At 40.4% G+C, this 23,782-nt stretch overlaps 2 protein-coding genes across 6 annotated transcripts in view; one reads left to right on the forward strand and one right to left on the reverse strand.

Moving 5' to 3' along the window:
* The window catches only part of LOC128144532 (dehydrogenase/reductase SDR family member 9-like), a 37,569-nt gene extending 20,251 nt beyond the window's left edge, over positions 1-17,318 (reverse strand). The window contains exon 1 of one of the 3 annotated variants that reach the window (XM_052793448.1): positions 16,538-17,318. The gene's annotated coding sequence lies outside the window, so the exon portion shown is untranslated. Of the gene's footprint in view, positions 1-10,241; positions 10,427-16,537 lie in introns of those variants that run through there. The other 2 variants (XM_052793447.1, XM_052793449.1) reach the window with 2 other exon arrangements.
* Positions 1-23,782, forward strand: part of ABCB11 (ATP binding cassette subfamily B member 11) — a 54,268-nt gene that overhangs the window by 8,774 nt on the left and 21,712 nt on the right. For all 3 annotated transcript variants that reach the window (XM_052793440.1, XM_052793438.1, XM_052793439.1), the window contains exons 3-16: positions 1,917-1,938; positions 3,362-3,409; positions 3,505-3,553; positions 5,492-5,733; positions 8,669-8,756; positions 9,624-9,757; positions 11,585-11,756; positions 13,539-13,663; positions 14,412-14,586; positions 17,738-17,851; positions 19,840-19,950; positions 20,891-21,016; positions 21,800-22,003; positions 23,250-23,420. In XM_052793440.1, coding sequence (XP_052649400.1) covers positions 1,917-1,938; positions 3,362-3,409; positions 3,505-3,553; positions 5,492-5,733; positions 8,669-8,756; positions 9,624-9,757; positions 11,585-11,756; positions 13,539-13,663; positions 14,412-14,586; positions 17,738-17,851; positions 19,840-19,950; positions 20,891-21,016; positions 21,800-22,003; positions 23,250-23,420 — 1,781 coding nt within the window. The remainder of the gene's footprint in view (positions 1-1,916; positions 1,939-3,361; positions 3,410-3,504; positions 3,554-5,491; positions 5,734-8,668; positions 8,757-9,623; positions 9,758-11,584; positions 11,757-13,538; positions 13,664-14,411; positions 14,587-17,737; positions 17,852-19,839; positions 19,951-20,890; positions 21,017-21,799; positions 22,004-23,249; positions 23,421-23,782) is intronic.

Below are 23,782 nucleotides of genomic sequence, written 5' to 3' on the forward strand. Positions count from 1 at the left end.
AAATTTTTTGAGCATTCAAAGATTACTATAGCTTTGTTCTTTAGGGTTAATAAATTCTTTCATCTTCCCTACATTCTTTTCTTTTCTATAAAAATCATATTCTGTCCTCTTTTTCTACTTTTTCCTCTACTTGAGCAGTGGTGTGAACTGTTACTCATCTGTTTCTTTTTTTTCCAATTAAGCATAGGTAACATAATTCCAAATTCTCCTCCTGCTTAAAAACTTCTGGCCCGCAAGAGCTGGCCCACAGCTCCTTGCACTCTTGAATAGCATTCATATACTCATTTCCCTCTTCAAGTTCATAGATTAGGGTTTCTTCACCTTTGAAGAACATTTATTTTGCTCTCTAAATTGATATGACTCAGAAAGCTATTCCACCAGACTCTTTTGTTCCTCCCAGTAGCCAATTCCTTCATTCTTTTGCAAAACATTTTGCATTACCAGCCTGCAGAGGAAGCTTTTTCTAAATCTTAACTTTTCTGATAAACCCTGGAGAATCTTCTAGGAATGGTTTCAAACCACTATAGCTGTTACCAGCCGCCAAACAGATGTTTCTTTTTCCTTTGCCACTGGCGATTCTTTGTAATAATAATTTTACAAATTAGAACCTTCCTGGAAAATGTCTGGATTCTTGGGACACACCTATGTCCTTATCGAAAGAATCTTTTCTTTTTACTATCCCCAAGTAACAAACAGAGCAGAATAAAACCAATAGAATCATTGTTAGCTAAAGCCAAATAAAGTTATCTTACTAACCCCCAAAAGGATATGTAATCAGCTGTTCCCTCAGTCCCAAACTCAGACTGCTTCCATCTAACATTGTTGCCTTGGGAAATGCAAAACCCTCAAGATAATGGAAAAGCCTTCTTCTCTTGGGTAAGATGGAGGCAAAATTTGTGGTTGCAGTGACTTCTTTGCACCTTCTATGAATTGTGATGCAAAGTTCCTCCTCTGTGTTTGCTCTGTGAGACAGGCCTGTGCATGCTCAGTGTTGTGTCACTAGATGTGAAGAAAGGAAGGCGCTGTTTGAAAAGCATAACATGGTTCTGAACCTGAAGCTGAGCGGCCAAGTGCATCGTAAATGAGCAAGGTGCACACACCCAGTGCCTTAGATTACCCAATCTGTTCTGTATACATAGAACTAGCTCTTTATTCATTGTCATCTCAAGTGATGTACAGCAAATATTTTCTACCTCAGCCCTTGTGATGACACTTCTTTGGGGCCCCTGCCAACACAAGCTGTGCTTTACGTATGATGCGTTTAACAACATCTCTTGAAAGGGAGCTAAATCCAGACCTGTTCTGGGGACTAAGGAGTTGCCCTACAGCATAATTATATCTTGTAGTATAATTCCATTTCTCTAAGCTATGGTTCCTTAGAGGGTATCCCAAGAATAGACATCAGCGAGAAGTTCAACTTACCCTCCAGGGGCACAGCTGCCCCTCTATCACAGGATTTGCAGTCTCTTAAGTTGTTGGAAGACAAGAGTGAAGAGCTACTGCTGCTCCTTTCAGGGAGCATGCATGGACTGCCAGTAGAATAGTATTCCTCAATGAGAGAGTGTCCAAGAGAACTAGTTGAATACTAGCAAACAGTTTGCAATGAAAATGAGATGACTTTTGGCAAATGTCCTAAATAATGTATTTAGTTAAAACCATTTTGTCATCTGGGGGATTGAAAACTTGAGACTACTTCAATAGAGAGCAGGCATAAATTGATATGAACTTACTAAGGCATATTTGAACCCATGTCAGTTCATGTCCCCGGCTAGATATATCAGTGGGAATAAGATGCTTATAACTCAGGAATGATCAGGTCCCATGGGGTTCTAGGGTTTATGTTTCTCATGTCTACAGAAGATTATGTACTTTAACAATAATTATTAACTAGACTGTGCATTTATCTTCCCTAACAGGTAACAACTTCAAGAAATCAGAGTAAGTTGTGTACACAAATGGAACAATCAATATTTCTAGGAATATTCGAAGAAGTTAATATCATCGGATCAAATTGACGCATTTATAGAATATATGGTATTTAATGAGAAGCTGTTCTCTAGGAGTTGAACTGCCTTATTTGATACAACTGACACAGGTAGACCAAAACAGTCCTAGCAACCTTTAAAAACATAGAGTAATGGCAACAAAATATGGTCTGTCTTCTGAAAATGTTTTTGATATTCAAATTTATCTTCAGCGCTTTTAGTTTGAAAAATGAGTTTTTCAGGAATTTTAATAAATCTTGATTGATTTCTCTTAAAGCTTAACTGTGAGACTTTAAAATAAAAGGAATTAGCTCACTTCATTTGAGCTCAGATATTAAGATTTAAACATAAAATTCTAGATAGTTAAAAGCTGAAATTATTTAAGGACCTTGACCTTAAGCTATAATCTGAGATTTGAATGGGTTTAAGAGCCTCCCTCTTTCCAGGTCTTGGGACAACTCTATAGCAGACTGGACATCCTAATGGGTGCTGTAATTTGTGCCAGCTCTTTCTGACACAGTGTACACAGTCTGAGAAGTACTCCTAGAATGAGGAAGCAAGAGCATCTATTAATTTTTTGTCTTTGTCACGTTGCCCACCTTAGAGAGCACCAGCCCAGTATTCAAGGTGTACCATGGTCCTCGCACATGTCTTGAAACCCAAGTTGTTGGACTTTCACATGTAACACACGTATTCTCCTACCTACTACACATACAAAGCATCCTTCAGGCTTTCTAGGATCTGGTTTCTGAAAACTGTTCATGACAAATATAGCTTGAATTCATTTGTTTCATAAAAAAAAAAAATCCAGATTGAAAATCCCTACTCCTTCATCACTGAATGTACACAAATGATGATTACTTGCTATAGTATGGATCTCATCCATAATGGTGCAACTAGTCCTTTAGATTTTAACTGATCATACAGAATAGCAACACATAATGCGAGCACTGAAAAAAACCTTTATGGTAGGGTGAGAGATTCTACTGCCACTATAGACATATGAATATACAGGCAATATAAGAGAGAATGGGAACAGGACCTTTCTCTGTCTTAAAGAAAGGATTAGCCAACAATTTGGATGGTAGGTTTTACTCTAACTAACCTCAAAGAACGCACAACCCACATTATAGCAACAGTGTATTGAAGAGCTGCTTATGAAACAAAGTGTAAGCCTTCAGATCATTTTAACCTAACGTCCATTCTAGTCCCTGTCAAAAATTTAAAAGAACCATCAAATCGCTGGTTCCAAAGAGATCTGAAAGAAACAGCTTGTCTCTTAAAATTCTGGGCAAAATGTCTCAAATAAAATGTAATTTCAGAGAAGTAACCAAGAGAATAAAAGAATTAATGTAAAATCTTATCCTTTTTGCTAGGAATTTCTATACATATGAAGAACCTTTTCTAGAGAAGAAAAGTAAAAAGTGAGTTAAGTTCAATTCTGTGTACTATCTTTGCATATAGAACAAAATATGTACTAAAATACAAGTTTATAACTTTATGTTTTCTGTTCTTGAAGGTCATCAGAAAAGAAAGAAAACAGTATTCGTGTTGGCTTCTTTCAGCTGGTAATGAAAGCAATGGCTATAAATATTTTATGTGCATTGTGCTGCAGAATAAGTGACGGTTGTTTTGGGGAATAGCTGTGACTAAGCCAAACTTTTAAGGATTAAACCATTTGGCATGAAATCCTGCCATTAAAGTCAATGGGAATTTAATAGAACCCTTTGTCATTTTGTCAGCTTGGTATCAATTATCGTATTTTTTGTCATAATTGACTATTAAACACATTATATTGAACCTACAGGTAGATATGGGGAAAAGAGTTAAGATGCACAGCAGGATCTAGGTGACCTTGGTTCATTCTTATTTCTGCCAAAAATTTTCTGTGTGATATTTGGCAGATAATTTAGCTCCCTTGTAATTGCTCCATGGATATTAGAAGATTTGGTAACTATAGAAACTTGGGAATGCATAATACTGTATGGTATGTCTAGCTTTTGATGGGTCTTGGAATCCCATAGGGTGCATCTACATTCTAAAATTAATGTAGTATAGAGACCTTCAACCTAGCAGCATGCAGCTAACAGGTTTCATTACTTCTGTTTTGCATGTAGTCTAGGCAATTAGCCTGTAATGTGTCCAAACTAATATGGTCCTGACTGTAGTACTGGGCTACTGCAGTTACATCCATGTGGCTTGTACTCTACCTGGCTAAGTATCTCAGCTCTTAGTTGGGTGGAGAGAACAGTCTGTCCACACAGAGGGCTATGTCTGTCAAGCAGAGGGGTTTGCATTCTGTAGTCTGTTTTGCACAGACGTTTAACTCCTGAAGTGCAGTTGGTAAACACAGTATGTTTGCATCAGATGTGCTGAGAGATTAGGCATCACATATCTGTGCATTTTCTGTGGGTTTTGTTTGTTTGTTTGTTTTAATCAAGGGAATTCCTAGACTTCTTATGAGCAAGGTTTGCAAAACAGTGGTAGGGCTACAGTTTTCTTACTTTTTTTGTAGAAAGATGCTTTATTTATTTCTTTTATGTTAACCGATTTGTTTTTCCTTTTATCTTGTCTCTGCCCTAATGTCCCTTTTCCATATGTGCTCCAAAATCCCACCCTTTCTTCTCTTAGACACATTATAGCACCTGCAGAACCTGGACAGGTTCTTCAGCAGGCTATGATTCCTCTTTACACTCTATTTCAAAATATATAGCATTTGATACTGATATTCTATATGGACAGTTTAATCTATATATTTACACATGACTTCAACCTGAGAATTAGAATTTACACAATCACGACAAAGGTAATTTAAGTTGCTGTATCTTAGCTGAGTCACCAGCTGCATGTGGGCATTGTCTTGGTCCATGCAAATGTAAGGTAATAGGACTTAGCTCAATCCTTTATTTACTGCATACTGTCGTATTTCTACACATTTCTCCCAGATTAAGAGCAAATGCACAATTGCCTGGCTCAGCCAACATGTTTTAGAGTATTAACTATGAGAACTTGCTCTGAGACCTTTAGTTGGCTTTCTACCACAGCACCCCAGACTTTTGAGAAATTGGCTAACTATTCAGAGGCTCTGCATAATGCCCTAGGGCTTTTTCCTCCCTTCCCACTCCCTCCATCCCCACAGGAAATCTGCAAAGCAGACTATATATATGAATTATAATTACTATTCTTAATCTTTTAGCTAGTTTCTGGAATGATGATAATGTGGAATGATATTGAGCTATTAATGTTATATGATAATACATTCATTCACATGGTCAGATTCTACTGTCAACTAAAAGGGAGCTCATAATAATTTATGAGGCTGTAATAATGGGTGCAATTAGATTAGGTTGCAGAGAGAGATTTGTCTTCTTTCTGTATTGAAGATAATTCTGAAATTTAAAGAGAATGATTTTGTATCTGATCCACCTGACTGATGATTTATCAGTATACAACCAGCATGAAGACTGCCTCTCAGCAGAGACCATATTTTTTTCCTGTCTCTTTAGTTTCGATTTTCTTCATCTCTGGAAATTTTAATGATGGCTGCTGGTAGTTTCTGTGCTATTGTTCATGGAGCAGCCCAGCCAGCTGTGTTGCTTGTGTTTGGTGCAATGGCAGACACATTTATTGAATATGACATTGAAATGCAAGAGCTTAAAGACCCAGGCAAGACATGTGTAAATAACACCATAGTGTGGATTAATGGTACTATTCATCAGAATGAAAAGAACGCCACAATAATATGTGGGTAAGTAGTAGATGCATTTGTTTCTTTTCCTTTGTTATTATGGCTTGTCAGAGAATGTATTGCTAGTGAAGGTCCAGTTCAGCCTTTAAACCTTACATTTTCTATCCATAAGGCAGAAAAGGGGCATGGTTCTTGTTACAGAGTCCTGTTTCTGAGCTGGAGATACTACCTGGAGGGAGAGAAGGTCAGCTTGGGTCTTGGTCTTTCAGCTATAGATGTCAGCAAGGATATTCATTGGTGATGATTTTTCTGATAACAGATGTATCTGCTACACATCTGAGGTCATTAATCTTTTCTCTGATGACACTGTAGGTAATAATGACTTCTGGTCATTCTGGTTAGGACTTAGGTACCTACAGGTGCCTGCTGACTCCTAAGCAAGTTAGCTAAACTTTAGCCATTGAAGAGAAATGAGCACTTCTAGGACGCAATACATCTTAGCTTATGGGAGATGTCTAAGGCAGGTCAGATGAACTGCCCTAAAAGAGTGCCTGTTGCTTTCCATTAATAAATGGAGTCTAGATGATTCATTCAGATACAGATATGTCAAAGCCAAATTTGAGCCTGTAATCTTTCCTAAGGCTCATTTTTCAGTGCATCATTCCAAGAGTTTTCTAATCTCTGAGTGACATTTAATTAGAATTAAAAGTTACTTGTCTAAAGGTCTCAGAAATTCGAAACACATGGGAAGTGATTCACATTCCTACATGTAGGTGACTGGGGCCAAATTATTTGCTCCAGGCTGTCCAAGCCAGCCCTCCGAGATGGGGCTGGCAGATAGAATACAGGATTTGCTACAGGCCTCTTCTACTGTGAAGGAGCAACTACGCACCAGGCAGGATACATTCACAGAATCACAGAATGGTTTGGCTTGGAAGGGACCTTAAAGATCATCTAGGTCCAACCCCCTTGCCATGGGCAGGGACACCTTCCACTAGACCAGGTTGCTCAAAGCCCCATCCAACCTGGCCTTGAACACTTCCAGGGATGGGACATCCACAACCTCTCTGGGCAACCTGTTCCAGCGCCTCACCACCCTCACCGTGAAGAACTGCTTCCTTACATCTAACCTAAATCTACCCTCTTTCAGTTTAAAGGCATTACCCCTTGTCCTATCACTACATGCCCTTGTAAAAAGTCCCTCTCCAGCTTTCCTGTAGGCCCCCTTTAGGTACTGGAAGGCTGCTATAGGGTGTCCCCAGAGCCTTCTCTTCTCCAGGCTGAACAACCCCATTTCTCTCAGCCTGTCTTCATAGGCTTCATAGCTCCAGCTCTCTGATCATCTTCGTGGCCCTCCTCTGGACTTGCTCCAACAGGTCCATGTCCTTCTTATGTTGGGGTCCTCAGAGCTGAACGCAGTACTCCGGGTGGGGTCTCACGAGAGTGGAGTAGAGGGGGAGAATCACCTTCCTCTACCTGCTGGTCACGCTTCTTTTGACAAGTGGCTGCAAGTGGCTTTCTGGGCTGCGAGCGCACATTGTTAGGTCATGTTGAGCTCTCAATCCACTCATCGCCCAGTCTGTATTTGTGCTCAGGATTGCCCTGACCCATGTGCAGGACCTTGCACCTGGTCTTGTTGAACTTCATGAGGTTTGCATGGGTCCGCCTCTCAAGCCTGTCAAGGTCCCTCTGGATGGCATCCCTTCCCTCCAGCGTGTCAACCGCACCACAGAGCTTGGTGTCATTGGCAAACTTGCTGAGGGTGCACTCGATCCCACTGTCCATGTCACCAAAAAAGATGTTAAACAGTACCGGTCCCAATAACGAGCCCTGATGAATGCCACTCATTGCTGGTCTCCATTTGAACATCAAGCCATTGACTGCAACTATTTGAGTGCAACCATCCAGCCAATTCCTTATCCACTGAGTGGTCCATCTGTCAAATCCATGTCTCGCCAATTTAGAGACAAGGATGTTGTGTGGGACAGTGTCAAATGCTTTGCACAAGTCCAGGTACATGATGTCCGTTACTCTTCCCTTATCCACCAATGCTGTAACCCCGTTGTAGAAGGCCACCAAATTTGTCAAGCACGATTTGCCCTTAGTAAGCCATGTTGTCTGTCACCAATCACCTCCTTATTTTCCATGTGCCCTAGCATAGTTTCCAGGAGGATCTGCTCCATGATCTTAATTAAAGCATAAAAAATGGTACTGGATATCTGTGTCAGGCACCTGAGTTGCTTGCGTGATTGTTTTTTGCAAGAGATCAGGTCAGGTGCATAGTGTTCTGTTTTGGCTCAAAATTTCAGTGTACCAAATTCTGGGTAAATGGAATAAAATTTGTTGTCTGCAGGACGTTTTAAAAAAAAGTTGTCTAAAAGCATAACCAATAACGACCTGAAATGCCTATTTCAAAGTAATCTAAATGCAATAGCAGCAACTCAATGTCCTTCACTGATATTAAGAGTAATTTAATACTCGTACTTGAGCTAAAAGAAATGATTGTTTCAGATTAGCAAGCTTATGGTACAAAGTAATACTTGAATTGACTTTAGCAGCCCTCATTTCTCCCTGTAAAACAGTTTAAATCTGAGTGTTATTAGTTGGTCTAATGGCACAAAGCACGCGTGTTCAACATCCAATGAAAACTTGCTGGGCAGCTCTTCCCTGAAACACCCTCTCACCTGTGCTGTTTCGGAGCTGCAGTCTGGCGGGGTTTCTCAGAGACTGCAGGGCTGCTCCAGGGCGGCAGAGCATTTGCTGGTACCTGCCAGCACCCTACCCCTGTACAACAGGCAGAGCAAGCAAAACAGCCACTGCTAGTGATAGTCTCAGTATTGGGAAACAATGCCTGTGTTAGCAAAACAAGCTGACTTGCCAGATGACATGACTCTAAAACTTGAAGAAACACCAGATTAGAAATCTGTGAGAAACTTAAAACAGCATTGCTATCTCTTTTTTTTTTTTTTTTTTCCTTCTTTTTTCTTTTTTTCAGGCTGCTGGACATTGAACAAGAAATGACCAAGTTTGCAGGTTACTATGCAGGAATTGGTTGTGCCGTACTTGTGTTAGGATACCTCCAAGTCAGTATTTTGTTTCCTATTTTGATTTCAAATTTTAAATCGCTAAATAATTAAGTTTATAATAATTATGTTCCTTTTAACTGCTTACTTAGCTGCCCATTTGAGCAGAGCAGACGCTTTCAGTTCTCATTCTATTGGCTGAAATAAGTTAACTCTGGCAATCTGAGACCTCCTTGGATTCGTGCATGTATACCTTTGTACAAGGATACGTTTTACCCAGTGAGATGAATGCATGCTGCTCCTCTCACACCACAAGGAATACTTGCTCAAGTGTGGTTACTATGGAATCCACATGTCCTCCGAAAACAACAGCTGAAGGGCATACAGATTCCCAGTAGGCATCTCAACTGCGCTGAGCCCTGTGTTTCTATTATAGAGATATTACAGAGTAATACTAGTGTAAAACTAGTATTGGAGAAGAATCACACCCTACATATTCTGTAGTAATGGTTCAATCCTTATCACTGAGATGAGCCACAAGCTTGGACAATTCCCTCATAATCTGCTAAAGGGTCATGAGGTAGGATGGCTGCCATCCCTATATTACTTACAGCTGTAGATGGAAAATTTTTTGTCCATATGACATTCATGTAACAGCACAAGCAATTTAACTTGCATCTCCTCTCGGCCTATCAGAACTGAGACAAATGCTTGATCCAGAGGCTTTATAAAATTGTTGGATTATTTAAAGATCAAAGGCATAAAACAACTATCATGTCTGTGTAGCTAGAATGTATTTTACCTGAATAGTAATTTTATCAATAGCTAAATTGCTCTTTCATATTTTAGCCAAATTGCTTTTTCCCATTTGTTGGGAGTAGAAAGACTTTTTACTGCAATTTATCAGCCACATTATGCTCTCCCCAGATCTGCTTTTGGGTTATGGCTGCAGCTCGTCAGATACAGAAAATCAGGAAAGCTTATTTCAGGAAAGTAATGCGAATGGATATAGGCTGGTTTGACTGCACATCTGTAGGAGAACTGAACACCCGAATTTCTGAGTAAGTAATCTTGAAAAAACATATGCTACAGGGAAGATTTTGCACTTCCTTCCATACACAACAGAGTGCCAATAACTAGGCATTTGACAAACACCTTCTAATATAAAATACAGCTATGTTCCTGGGACCAGAGACCAGGCCGATTTTTTTCCCCCTCTTCAATCTGAGTGCCATAACTGTTAAGCCACAATTATTTCCCCTTTGTGCCTTTTCTGGGTGTGTGGGGGGTTTGTTGGGTTTCAGGGTGGGGTTTTTTGCCAGCTTGTCTTATCCTTCCCTTCTCCTCCCATGCTCAGTCTTTTCAGAGTGACCTATAATTTGGCTGCCAGTGCACACTCCCCTGAGACTGGAGATGTGGGTTTGAACCCTCTCTCACTTCCCAGAAAGGAAAATTATGTTAGGGGCATGCTTTGCTTTTGTTGGCTTTTAAAAGAAAAGAGCGAGCCTTGCTTAATCTTCTGCTAAAGAAGGTACAAGCACCTACCTTTAGAAAGGGACCCAAGGTAGATCAAGACACCTTCTTATCCTGGGTAAACCTTTAGCCCTGAGAACAGCGGCGTTTAAGGCTTGCTCCTCTTCTTAGTGGTTCCTGTTTACAGGCTGAAGGTAGCTGCGGGGTGAATATGCCGACTCTAGATGGCTCCCTGTTCTCAATCGTGCCTGCATAATAGTAGTCACATTAGCAGAATATTCTTCTGTAGTTGAAGGGGATTTTATTTGCCTTTACTCACTGCCTGGCGGTATCTACGACTTTCTGTGATGTTCTTTTTACAAAGAATAAATGTCAAGTGTAAGTTGCTGTGAAGAATTTCTCTGGCAAAAAATAGAAACTGAGCATGTATTTGTGTAATAAATAACACTTAGTTACCTGTTTTTTCGAACAACATGTGCCTACAAAAAGCTTCCTGACTGCAGAAAAACCCATTCTCCAGAAGAAATATAAACATGTTCTTCAACTCAACACTGTTAAATTTTTCAGTAGCGGACTGTAATTTCACTTGATATATCAATGAGCTAACAACTTTGCACTTTAAACCTCAATGCCACTTGCTCCTATTTATTCCAGGAGTTCCCAGTTCTTCTCATCTCAGGGGTGAGGTAGTAGCCAAGTGCGGCAGAAGTATAATGACTGTTTTGCTTTTTTCTGTGTTGGTAACGGTAAGAGAGAACAAATGAACTCTGCAGCTGCCTAGGGGTTAAATGATGGTAACTGCTGCACCACTGTCCCCCATGCGATAGAGCTGTCATGTTTTCCCACTGCCTCCAGTGACAAAGTAGCCCCCCTCGGTTTTCCCACTCTCCCTCTCATTTAGAGAACAAACTACCTGATAGGGTGGAGAGAGGAACTGGGAGGTGGTCGAAGGTGGAACTAGAAGAGAGTTACAGCCCTCCTCCCTTTTCCTGCCCCCTCAGCAAGGCAGTGTGGTACATTCGCAGTGCCCCATGATGGGCGGATTGCCATGTCAGCTATACTGTTATTCCACTATCAGATAGCTGCCTCCAGCTGGGATGTCTCTGCCCACTCCTTTGAATCAGCTGGGCCACAGTAGTAAGAACCAGCTAGTGAATGAGTCTGCTGGCAGAATGACTTTTCCTGGGAAAAGACAGTATCTTCTTTGCAGTATTCATGCATAAAAGCCTTCTGCCATTGCAAAGGCACTTTCCTTCACTTAGCCCAGGGTCTTTGGAAGGGCTGATGGTGGAAAGAATAGGGGTGAGGAAGGGCCCTTTCCAAGGGAAAGCAACTAACCCAAATGTGGCCAAGACCTGCAACACAAATGAAAGATATGCTCTCCAATCTTCTGTTGTTTTTTTTTTTTTTTCCAGTGATGTTAACAAAATTAATGAGGCTATTGCTGACCAAGTAGCAATCTTTATCCAGCGCTTAACCACCTTTGTGTGTGGATTCCTACTGGGATTTGTCAGTGGCTGGAAATTGACCTTGGTTATCATTGCAGTCAGTCCTCTGCTTGGGGTCGGAGCGGCTGTCTATGGCTTGGTAAGTGAATTGTGAGAGGTTCATGTAGAGGTATGATGAGCAGGGAAAGTCATGCCATAGAGCTGGGAGAATTGGTGGAAGAGAAGGCTCTTACATCCCTTTAAAGTCAAAAGAGGCAGATTATGGTCACAGGAGCCCCAGGGGTGGGGGAGGGGGAGGTGGGCTTTGCTCCTGCTTTGCTTATTCTGATTCCCAGAATAATACGTCCTGCTTCTAAGATGGGAGTGTAAGCATACGTTCTATTGGGTCTTGTGGATGGATATTATGGTTGCTAAGATCAGAACCTGGCCTACACCTTCTATTTATTACTACACACCTGGTTTAGATGGTTACTAGACACAAGGCTTGATTTCTCTCTGTAGATTAGGGGCTTTTAGAGATGATCAAGTTTCAGAGCTGTAAAATAGTTGAAACCAACTGCTCAAACTTACCTCAAGCTGTCCCTGTTCCTGGCAGCTGCTGTGTCCTCTCCCAGTTGTTCCCGTTCTGCTCTTCCATTTGCTCCCTGCAAACTCCCTGTCACTGTGCAGAGGAAGGACAGTGAAGAGGGAAACTGCAGGATCCTCTGCCCTCTCACCTCCTCTCCCACACCAAGCAGGGCTGGGCAGGTCCTGCTCCTCCTCTGCACTTTGTCACACTCTGCTCTTTGGTTGGGTTCAAGCCTTTGGCTATCTCACTTCTTCTACGTCAGGAACAGTTTGCTATTGTTTTGCTATCAAACCTCTAATGTAACTCTGACTAATTTCTCATCTTCCAGCACTCCTTTAGCACCTTATGGTGGCTGCAAGTAGATGACATGAGTAATGACTCAGTGTGAAGTGGGAGAGCAGAATCCTGGCAGGGAATGAAATAAACCTCAAAATGCCTCTTTCCTTCATTTGCAATTTCTTCCTGAGGTCATTCCCCTTTGTGTTTGTAATTTTCCCCCTTTCCATTCTTATTTCTCTGTCCCCATTGCTTTCCTTTCACATACCCACTGTTAAGTGTTTCCTCCTTACAAGCCTTTCCAGCCCAAGTCTTTGTCCTTTACCATAAAGAAAACAGACCCAGGGTCAATCTAGCCTGTTTTCCTTTCTCCAAAAGTGGCTAATAGATGCTTGGGATAGGGTATTTGAAGAGAGAAAGCAAATAGGGACACTTTAAAATTTCTATTGATATGTCATTCCCAAGCCAATGTGGTATCTTTATGTCGAATTGTACATGACTACATTTCCTTCCATTAATTTGAGCATTTTTTTGAGCCTAAGTAAGCTTTTGGCATCCACTGTGCTCTGGGCTGCTATGTAGGGACCTGTTTGCTGTCAGCCCAAGAAGCAAAGCACAGTCATGGGCATCATCTGTTTCCATTCTCCACCATCAGTACCATTACCTGTTCTTCCTGAAGCTGGGCTCTGCCACAGTGGCTAAAGGGCTGCTCTTGCCCCTTAAGCTCCCCCTTCCTCCCACCATGCACAAACCCTCAGTCTGCAGCCTGCTTAAGCCCAGTTAGCAGCAGAGAGAGAGGGAAGGAGGGAAAGCAGGTGGTGTCAGCTGCTCTTTCTAGCTACCTGGGTTGGCCAAGGGGATAACTGTTCTGCAAAACATATGCTACAGAGGTATATGCCCTAATACTAGAAGACAGAAGTCTTCAAGTGTGCAGCATGCCTAATAAAAGCCTGCTTGGAGTGGAGGAGGTGACCTCATGCAGAGCAGACAGTGCAGTGTGACAGCCAGCACTGCTTACCGCTGTCCTTGTCTGCACCTACAGTTCAGGTGTAACCACCACTTGTTATGCTTTTGTAGGCTGTGGCAAAATTAACAGGCCGAGAATTAAAGGCTTATGCAAAAGCTGGAGCTGTGGCTGATGAAGTGCTGTCATCCATCAGAACAGTGGCTGCTTTTGGTGGGGAGAAGAAAGAAGTTGAAAGGTTTGTTTGGGCAAACTGTAAGGTCTCTGATTCCTTTTTCCTGTAGCAACGTAATGCTGTAATGCACTTCAGTCATGGCAATTAACCTCTAAATTCTACAACAACGACCATCTGTTAGCTTTGAGAATTATATGCATGTATGTTACAGAAATTTAGGTTTCAAATAACATTACATATGCAAAACCAGTTTCATAATTCAGTCAATCAGTGAAATAAAACATCAGTAATACTGTCTTCAAGTCATTCCCACTTGTAGGAACATACTGTCAATTTTTCCCCTAAACATTGTCTGATATATCACTTTTGCAGCACATCTGAAAACTTTGGGTACTTTCAAGCTACATAAGAGAACTAGTTCCAGCAAGACATAATGATTTGATAATGTTAAGCTGCAAATTTCTCTTAAATGCGTTTAAAACATAACATGGCTGTAGGACATGCCCTGAAGCATTGGCCAAATTCTCAAATCCTGTGTCACTCTGCTAAAACCCCAAACCCCATGGTGAAGTATCTGCAGTCAGTGTGGCTTTTCTTGTGCTTATTACACTAGAACACACAAGGATTTCATGATCTGGGAGCATTGCTGGTTTCAGCAGTGGTCTCTCACTTCAGAGTGAGAGGTATCAACTTTATGTGGACCCACTGTTAACTGTAGCACAGCTGAACACCTCATTTTGTTGGTCTTTGCTTATTATGAATTTTCCATAAAGTTCATTTAATCCCCCTTTATTTTTCTCTCTTTCTACAGATATGATAAGAATCTGGTGTTTGCTCAGCACTGGGGAATTCGAAAAGGAATAATAATGGGATTATTCACTGGTTACATGTGGCTTATAATTTTCCTGTGTTATGCATTAGCCTTTTGGTATGGCTCTAAACTTGTCCTTGAAGAAGAAGAGTATTCACCTGGCACTCTTCTGCAGGTACCAATTTTAGCTTGATGCAACTTTTCTGGACTGTTTCTTAAAACACTAATTCTGGAACACATATTTGTAGTGTTCTGGTATCTGGTGGCTCAGTGGTAACAAACACTGTATGTGTCTTTTAAAGATCATTACTCAGTGTATGTATGAAAGTATGTGACACAATTGGATAAGATTAAAAAAAAAAAATCCATGTTTATTTTAAAGATTTGAAATGCTGCTTACTGCAGTCAGAATAATGCTTTCGTGTGAGATCCTGCTACGCAGTTGCCTGAAACTAGCTTTCCCATTTTGTGGGTCAGCATGTGGCTTCTGGGATATTGGCTTCTCTGAAGAACTTACTTTGTGATGAAAAACCCCATTGTGGTAAAGAGAAACCTAACCAAAGAAAGTTTTATCAAATCTAACCTCTCTCTCATGAACAGTTTCTGTTCCTTTGAATTGACATTTTCTGTTGCTATTTGCCCACCCAGCTCTATAGATGACAAAGAACATGTAGACATATAGGCTGATAAAGACACACATGGCTGTGACTCATGCAGTGTATACAAAAACCCATACTAACCTGCACGGCACTCATGCATCCACTTCTGCACAGTAGATGCTTTAGACACTGATGACCTACATGCAATAAAACCAACATCTACAGATATTTTGGTTATTTGCTTCAAGCCAGGACTGCCCAAATGGCAGGCTCCAGTCCAGACCCAGAGTAAATTTTTCCTGAACCTTGATAAGTCCTGGGTCTTCTGATGAGACATCTATTTCTGCTCCTTCTCTGCCTGTTGCACACCATGAGAGCTCCCAGCCACCAGCAGCATGCAGTGCAAAACTTCCTGCTAAATGGAGCTTGGTAAATTACTCTGAGAACATTGTAAAATTGAGTTATTCTGTTCAAGGAGGGTGTCCCTCACAGGAAATCATTTGCAACTGTTCTTGACACTGGTAGTTGATACAAGGTAGTGCTGTGAAAAAAACAGAAGTGAGCAATTTCCTTGCTTGCACATGATAACTATAGTTACGGGCTTCCAAATGACAAATGGCAAACAGTGAGGAGCTACTCTGTAGCTGAAAAATTGTAGCTGTCAATGGAGAGACTCTCCCTTATGCTCCCCTTCCTCTCTCAGCTTCCAGTCGTCTTTCTTGTACTTCATGTTTTCTACCATACACTCCTAGTCTGGCAGTGGGGAGGAGGGGAGGATTTGTAGATACAAAACATTTAAATATGCTTTTCCTGGTCTCTGAAAACTGTTGTGCACCAGCCATACTGCACTGAGATACACTAAGCATTGCCTTCCCTCCTTCTTCTATCAGACGTACAGAACCTGCTCCCTCATGTTCGTGATGGATTCTGACATGCATATAACCTACTTGTTTTGGGGCTCGTTCACACAAGAAAATTAGTTTGCAGTAAAGCTGAGTATAAACTTATGGCATGATCTATACATCACAGTGTAGATGTTTGCAGTGCACAGTATGTGTACAGTAGATTCTTCCTCTTTAGCCATGGGGTTATTATCAGTAAACATCACTGGTGCAAGGGAGAACTGAGTCCTGTATATTTTTATTTCTTTCTCAACAGTAGTGTTTCCTTATACACTTTGCCCATTTATCATGACTACTGTTTGTGTTGTATTCAAAAGGCTAGCTGAATGCTTGATTGCTTCTTAGCAGAATTCTCAGGTATTGCCAAACTACAACAAAGGATTACATATCAGTTCTCCTAACGCTCAGGGTGAATGTTCAAACTATCAGCCACAACAAAGCAAAAAATGGACCAAAAGCCTACACCAAAGACATTATCCAAACATTTATAATCTGCTCTGCCAAACCACCTCTGTAACTGAAAAACTAAGGAGGAATAAAGCAGAGTAAATTCTAGGAAAAAAAATGTTCATTCTGTCAAGCACACCCTGGTATATTAGCACAGAGAAGAATGAGCTATACTTACCATACAATGCTGATCACTCCTCGTTGTAAGAACTGGCAATTAATGCATTTGCACGTGTGTGGTATATAAGTGGTCAATAAGACTTTGTCTTTTGATGTTCACCATCTTCCAGTGTCCTGTACTTTGAAGCCCCTGTCTCTTATCAGAATTGCCAACATTTTCAGCCATAGATGGTTCCCATCTACACTTAAGAACCTTGATAAAACCCACTTCATAGGACATGAAGCATTAGCAGCTCTTAGGAAATTTTGAACAAATGCTTTTGGCATTTTAGTTGATGTGCTCCAGTGTCACTTGCTTCTGATCTGCAAGGCCAGACTCCAAGGCTGAATTCTTGGAGTGAAGTGTCCTCTGATATTTGATACTCTGTCTGGCTGCCTTTATCATCTGTCGGTCCTTCCAGGAAGAGTGGATGCCGTGGCTCATTTTCTCTCATGTTGTCCTAGGCTTAGACCAAAAGGGGATCCCGGGGCTTTCAGAAGAGGGTCACTAGTGAGTAATTCTTCCCTTTGGTTCTTGGAAAAGGACTTGAAACAGTGAGCACATCGGGTATGTGCTACCTGCAGAAACTGTCCACCTGCACTGATGGAATAATCTCACCTCAGTGACTTATCCAGTGTTGGTAGCAACCCTTACAGTTCATTTCTCCGTGAGATGGTGAAAAAATGTTCTCTGTAGCTGGTACTTGCTCCGGAAGTAAGTTTTGTGACTATTAGAAGAGACAGGAACTGCAATATACAAAGGTTGTAATATGGTGTTTTAAGCTTCTTTCCGTTTTTGAATTGTTGTAGCCTCTCATTTGCTTACTGGTAAGACATCTCCAAAATAATCTACTTGCCACTGATGTTCAGTTCCAGCCCTTGTTTCAAGGCACAAGCACCCAGTCAAATTGAGGTGGCTTAAAAATACATTAGTGGCACCTCATTAAATATCTGGGTGCACACATTTTTAGGCCAGGGCAAATATGAAGTAAGTTGATTTACTTCAACCTGGAAGAACAGTTGTGAAAGACAGAGAAAAATCCCTTCTAAGATGCATTTGTTTGCTTTCTTGTGGGCTAATTATGCTCATATAGCGAATCACTGCAGCTCAGCTGATACACAAGAAGTCATTAAGCCACTGTAGTTTGATTTGCCTAAGCTCTAAACTGTAATAAAAATGTGACATCATTTTTGTTAATTTCTTTTTCTACTTCTTCAGGTTTTCTTTGGTGTTTTAGTAGGAGCTTTAAATCTTGGTCAGGCATCTCCCTGTCTGGAAGCCTTTGCCACTGGCCGTGGGGCTGCAGCAAACATTTTTGAGACAATAGATGAAGTAAGTAATGCATTTCTAAGCTGTGTCACTTGGTAGTGGAAAAATAATTAAATAAGCCTCAAGCGGTAGTAGGTTTATCTACTGTGTAAATGAGGAAAAATGACTGCAATTAAAGAAAAATTGACTGTGCAATAGAAAGGTCTAGCAGCATGCATATGGGCTTAGAGAGGGTGTTGAACAGATTTCTTAAGAAGTGGCCTGTTTCTGTATAATGAATTTTTACCTCAGCTACTGCTGCTTCTTACTCCCGTTTCTCCTTACGTACAATTACTCATTAGTGCTGGCCCATGGAAAGTGTAAAGGCAGGCAGTAATAGTCACCTTGCAGCCAAACTGGCAGCAAGCATCTAGCTCCCAGCCTCCAGATGGCATCAAAAGATGTGGCTCTATTGGCAGTAGTGGCAAAGGTGGCCTCTGTCACCTGTCCCAGAGCTACCCCGAGTTAAAATGGGACCAAATGAGCACAGGCACTGGTCACGCAGCAGTCATAAATGCTAATATTATCTGGACAGATTAGGTTGTATGAGCAAGTCTGAGAGCCACTGGCATTTATTGATGAGGATTCCTTTCTACATCTATATAAATTTAGTGGTTGGCAAAATACTGCTGATTTCTTAGCAGTACCTAGTATCTCTGGTGATTGACAAGCTTTATTGTGCTAAAAGCTGTGTAAACATATTAAAATGCTGCTTTTCTTTTACAGAGCATATATAAGGATATATAAAGAAGGCTAGAGGGCTAGAAGGGCTGTGGTAATGCTAATGGACTTTTTAGTAACCCTTCAATGTTCTATAATAACGATAACACCTATGCCTTATAAATGCACTTCATAAACTAAAGCTCTAAGATAAGCTGAAAAAGAGATGAATAAGGGAAGTGTTTCTTAGAGAAAAATTTAAAAAGCACAAAGAGTTGCAACAGTAAGAATTAATCACAAAATTAAAGATAAGGCTGAGTCAGATAACCTTAGGGTAAAAAAAGCAAACTAAAGTGAGATTTCATCTCTCTAGAGAAAGGGTGGCAAAATTAGATCCATCTGCTTGCCACATTTGTAGATTTGTGATTAGACAGTAAAAGCACAGCTCTGCCCTGATACAGATTTTTTTCTGGCACTAAACTTATAGCTATGCTGAGGTTCCAATTTGCAGGATCAGTGAAACTTTTCTCCATAGCTTAGTAGCTGAATTTAAGAAAGATATATTTCTGAAGAGGAACCAGTCTTTTAGCTGTTCTTAACATCTTAGGACATACGCATTTCTTATATTAAAATTTCCTTCAATCTGTTAGGCTACATAAAAAATCATGCATGTTTCAATTATCAAATATTGGTGTTGCTATAGTTTTGATTCATTCTCTGTATTCCATGCTTCAAAAATCTATCCTTAGAAAATTTGATTTCTTTGCGATTCCGCAAAACTCTCTTAGTTCTCTGCTCATGTCTAGCAGCCCACAATACCCAAGGCCTGGCCAAAAGTGTGTGAGACCCAAAGCACTTCAAATCAGGATTCCAGCTCTTAGGGCTGGGTGTGCAAGGATGGATGCTTTAAATGCAAAGTGGTGAAGTGTGCAGATTTTCAGCAATGGTTGCTCAGTGCTGTAGGAGAATGTTTATATGAGCTAAGTAGTGCCATTTTATTCCTGAGGAGCTGGCGAAATTAACTTAGTCAAAATGCCTCTCAGTCAGCTATTCTGTTCGAGCAAAAACTAGGTGAGTGGTTGACTGTGGTAATTGCAGTAAGCCTAAAATGAGAAGAAGGTGCATTCATCTTGCCCATACTACCCACTGGTGATAACTCCCCCAGCACTTTGACCTTCAATTTCATGTCCCTTGTGTGCTAGCCCTGGGGCAGAGCCTGCTGCTGGCTCTGTGCAGCCAAGTGCTGTTCAAACAGAAGTGCCATGGCTTTGTATGGTATTGGGAATATTTATCTACTGCAGCAGTGTTGGCTGTTTAACAGCAAATAAATAACACAATAAATTCTATCGTAGGAACCCACCATTGACTGCATGTCAGAAGATGGCTACAAGCTGGATAAAGTACGAGGTGAAATTGAATTTCATAATGTAACATTCCATTATCCCTCCAGACCAGATGTAAAGGTAATTATTTATCATCCATCCTGTGAACACAACTACTGCAAACAATCAAAATATCCTGGTTCTGCCAGCAATTTCTAGATTTTCAGTAGAGTTTGTTTTCCAGAAGCCCAGACCCTCTGTTTAAAAGTAGACTAAATAATTCTTCTATTAAAGGGTTCTTCTACTTACCATTCTGCCTATTTTGCCATTCTGGCATATCCATTGCCATACGTATTCCTTGCTGCTGAACATAAACTCACAGTAATTTCAGACAAATTCACCTGCATACAGCTTCTCTTACAATCAATTATGCACTTGTACCGACATGTGCTAGAATAGGACACAAAGTAATAAACTGAATGGTGCAAGGATATTTTATAAAACTCTTTTGTTACCCTGGCGACGTGCCATGTGACCCATTAAGATGCTAGGAAAAAGTACAAGAGCATTGGTTGTATACCCCATTATTTCTCTACTACTGTGTTTGAATTGACAAATTCTCCTTGGAACAGCATACTATTGGGCAAGCAAATGAGTGCTATTGCTTCTAAAGACAAGCATATGAAGTATCAGATTTTTCTACATAGTTTCACTGTTACATTCTTAATATTTATGCTTTAACAAGCATTCATAATACATGTACAGTGTTCTTTAAAGGGGATTTATTGCCAAGTTCTCCAATGGTGTTAACTTGACTAGTTCTTAATTATGAACAACAGGAACAAACAAAGATCAAAATCTGCCTGCTTGTCATGGAAAACAGTGCTCTGCATTTATAAACTCTTCAAACAATGTAAAAATATTTGGCTTTCTTCTTCCTTTTTCTTCATAATATTTTTCTGAATTTCATAAAATTGCTTTGAATCTCTATTTTAAGATACACGATATACCCACTTGGTTGTATGACTGTGAGAGAATTAGAATGGATAGATTCCGTTTATTTTTTTTTTTTCCTCTCCAGATTTTGGATAACCTTAATATGGTTATTAAAGCAGGGGAGACAACAGCTTTTGTTGGAGCTAGTGGAGCTGGAAAAAGTACAACAATACAGCTCATCCAGCGTTTCTATGACCCCAGTGGTGGCATGGTGAGTATACCAGCCTAGAATGTGTTTCTCTAGCCTTAGGGACTTGAAAGAATGACATGGTTTCTTCTCCAAGGTGGGAAGGAAGATTCCTAACTTTATCTTCTTTTTTTTTTCAACAAGTGAAATACCTTCTTGTGCATTTCAGGGGAATGCTGAACAGTCTTATCAAAAATAATTATGTGAAAGAAAAAAACTTAGGAGAAAATAAAAATTGAGTGCTAAATCTGAGTAGAAACTATACCTATAGATACAATAATTCAGGAGTGACAAATCATTCTCTATTCTGGAGAACACAGTATTGAACATTTAATCATTGTCCCATAATATTGCTTTAGTATATGCAATTACCATTTAGTAATGGATTGGCTAAGAATATGAATTACATCTATTAACAGCCTCATTCCATTTATGTGTTCCTACTTGGCACAAATCACATACATGGTGATGTGTATTTGAATGTATAAAAGACAAAGAACCAATCTATTGTAAACACATAATCATAATTTTGATTATTACTTTCCACCTAGTTTTTTTTCTAAGGCCAAGAAAAAAGAGGTTTTGGGAAATGAAATCAAAGAGCACAACTCCTAGGCCCAAGAACTAGCATATACTACTGCCAATGCATTGCATTATTTTATGTATGAAAGCTGTTGTTTACACTGGTCATGGAAATACAGCATCACAGGCTCTTCATTTCCATTGTGTCTTTCTTTGTCTCTGAGCTGGAGGGGATAAAGTCCCTAACTTTTTTTCTTTTGTCCATGTTTTAATTGGCTTCTGTAGATTACCCTGGATGGCCATGACATTCGTTCCCTTAATATCCAGTGGCTACGCTCACAGATTGGTATTGTTGAACAAGAGCCAGTTCTGTTTGCCACCACAATTGCAGAGAACATTCGCTATGGTCGGGATGAAGCTACCATGGAAGACATAATCAAAGCAGCCAAACAGGCCAATGCTTACAATTTTATCATGGACTTGCCGCAGGTATGCTGTGCCTTGTAAAATGTTTGGCAGAATTTGATGGAAAAATAGAGAATCCTTTTGTCCCTCCCCCATTCAGCCATTTGCGCTCAGGTGGAAGGGCAGAAGATTAATATAGATCGTAGGCAGCAACCTTTCCTTTGACTAGAGTTAATTAGGTCTTACTATGTGTATGTCACCACGTTTAAAAAAAAACCACAAAACGAGAAGAATTAGTTCCTCAGGAATCATATGCACAACATTCAATATCATGGTAATAATCATAGCATGATTTTAAAATATGTATTTTTCATGCTATGGAGATCTGTTTCTGCTCAGGCCAAAAGCAATTTAGAGCCCAGGCTCTCACTAGCCAGCATATGTTTCTGAGCAGTCTGTACTGATCCTCACAACCTCATCACCTTGTACGAGCTCTGTAAGTTAGCTGGAGGCTCCCTTTTCCCTAGTTCCTTCCCTTATGATGACAGGGCTTTGATTAGTCCTATGGTATCCTCCTTACAAAGCCTGTATTTGATAGTACTGGGCTGTTTACTTTTCTAGAATGTTATTTTGCCAAGTAGCTTCTCAAAGGAAGATGTTACAACAGTGAATCTGATTGACAGGACTGAAGTACCATTAACTAATGTCAGTACATAATTTTTATCCTCCATCTATGCATTTCCAGGCTTCCAGGAAACTATTCATAGAAAGACTGTGTAAAGGCCCCTGTTTATTTCCTGGAAATGGAGGAATAAACAAGATTTGGCTCCAGGTGAATATAATTAGCCTGGCTCTGGAGATGCTAGGCTTTATGTGTTTGTTTAATTCTCTACTTGAACCTGATGCCACCAGAGTATGATGTCCATGAATCACAGACACAGTGTTCATGAGTCACAGGCCATCAGCAGACAAGTCCAGCTCTATGGAAAGTTTGCTGGTGAGTCATCTGATGGAGAGTAGGCAGGCATTTCCCCTCCATTTCAGCATTTGTTGATAGAGTTGTTTTGAGCCAAACCAGAACATTTCAGCTTTTTATCAGTACGTATTTTTGGCTTGGGATTGGAACCCCCGTTCAGGCAAAATTATGTTTTTCAATATGAAGGAAGTTATTTCATCAGCTCTCCTTCGAACCTGGTGCACTAACAATGTTTGTGTCTTTCAAAGTCTACTCCCAGGACAAATCTGAGAGACATTTTACCAATGTCTTCACCAGCAGGTTAACAGACCTTTTTGGTACCCGTTTAATTTTCATTTTTTTTCCTCCACACAGCAATTTGACACTCATGTTGGAGAGGGTGGAAGCCAGATGAGTGGAGGTCAAAAACAGAGGATAGCTATTGCTCGAGCTCTTGTGCGAAACCCGAAAATCCTGCTACTGGATATGGCTACATCAGCACTTGATAATGAAAGTGAAGCTACTGTCCAAGAAGCACTTCATAAGGTTTGCTATAGCATAACATAAATCAGACTTAAAAGGGCAGAAATTATTTTTAATGCACTCTGCAGCGGGTGCTGCTGAATTGCAACAAAGCAGTGAGAAGATTTTCTTAAGAGCTGTGTCATATGCACAAGTAGAACCTTAGTATTATTGACAGAAAATAATTTTTTCATACATTGGGACATTAACTGAAATCTATAGCTCCCTTTGCTCAGAAACAGATGCTCATCTATGGGCTATGGATGGAGTTCAAGTCAAAGTCAGCTGAAACCACTAGAAAGACTCCTGTTGGTTTGACCAAACTTTAGATTACATACTGTTGGTTCCAAGCATTTCTGTTTGCTGTTCTGGGAATGGAGCTGCTG

The sequence above is a fragment of the Harpia harpyja genome, chromosome 7 (genome assembly GCF_026419915.1).
Source record: "Harpia harpyja isolate bHarHar1 chromosome 7, bHarHar1 primary haplotype, whole genome shotgun sequence".
Lineage (NCBI taxonomy): Eukaryota > Metazoa > Chordata > Aves > Accipitriformes > Accipitridae > Harpia > Harpia harpyja.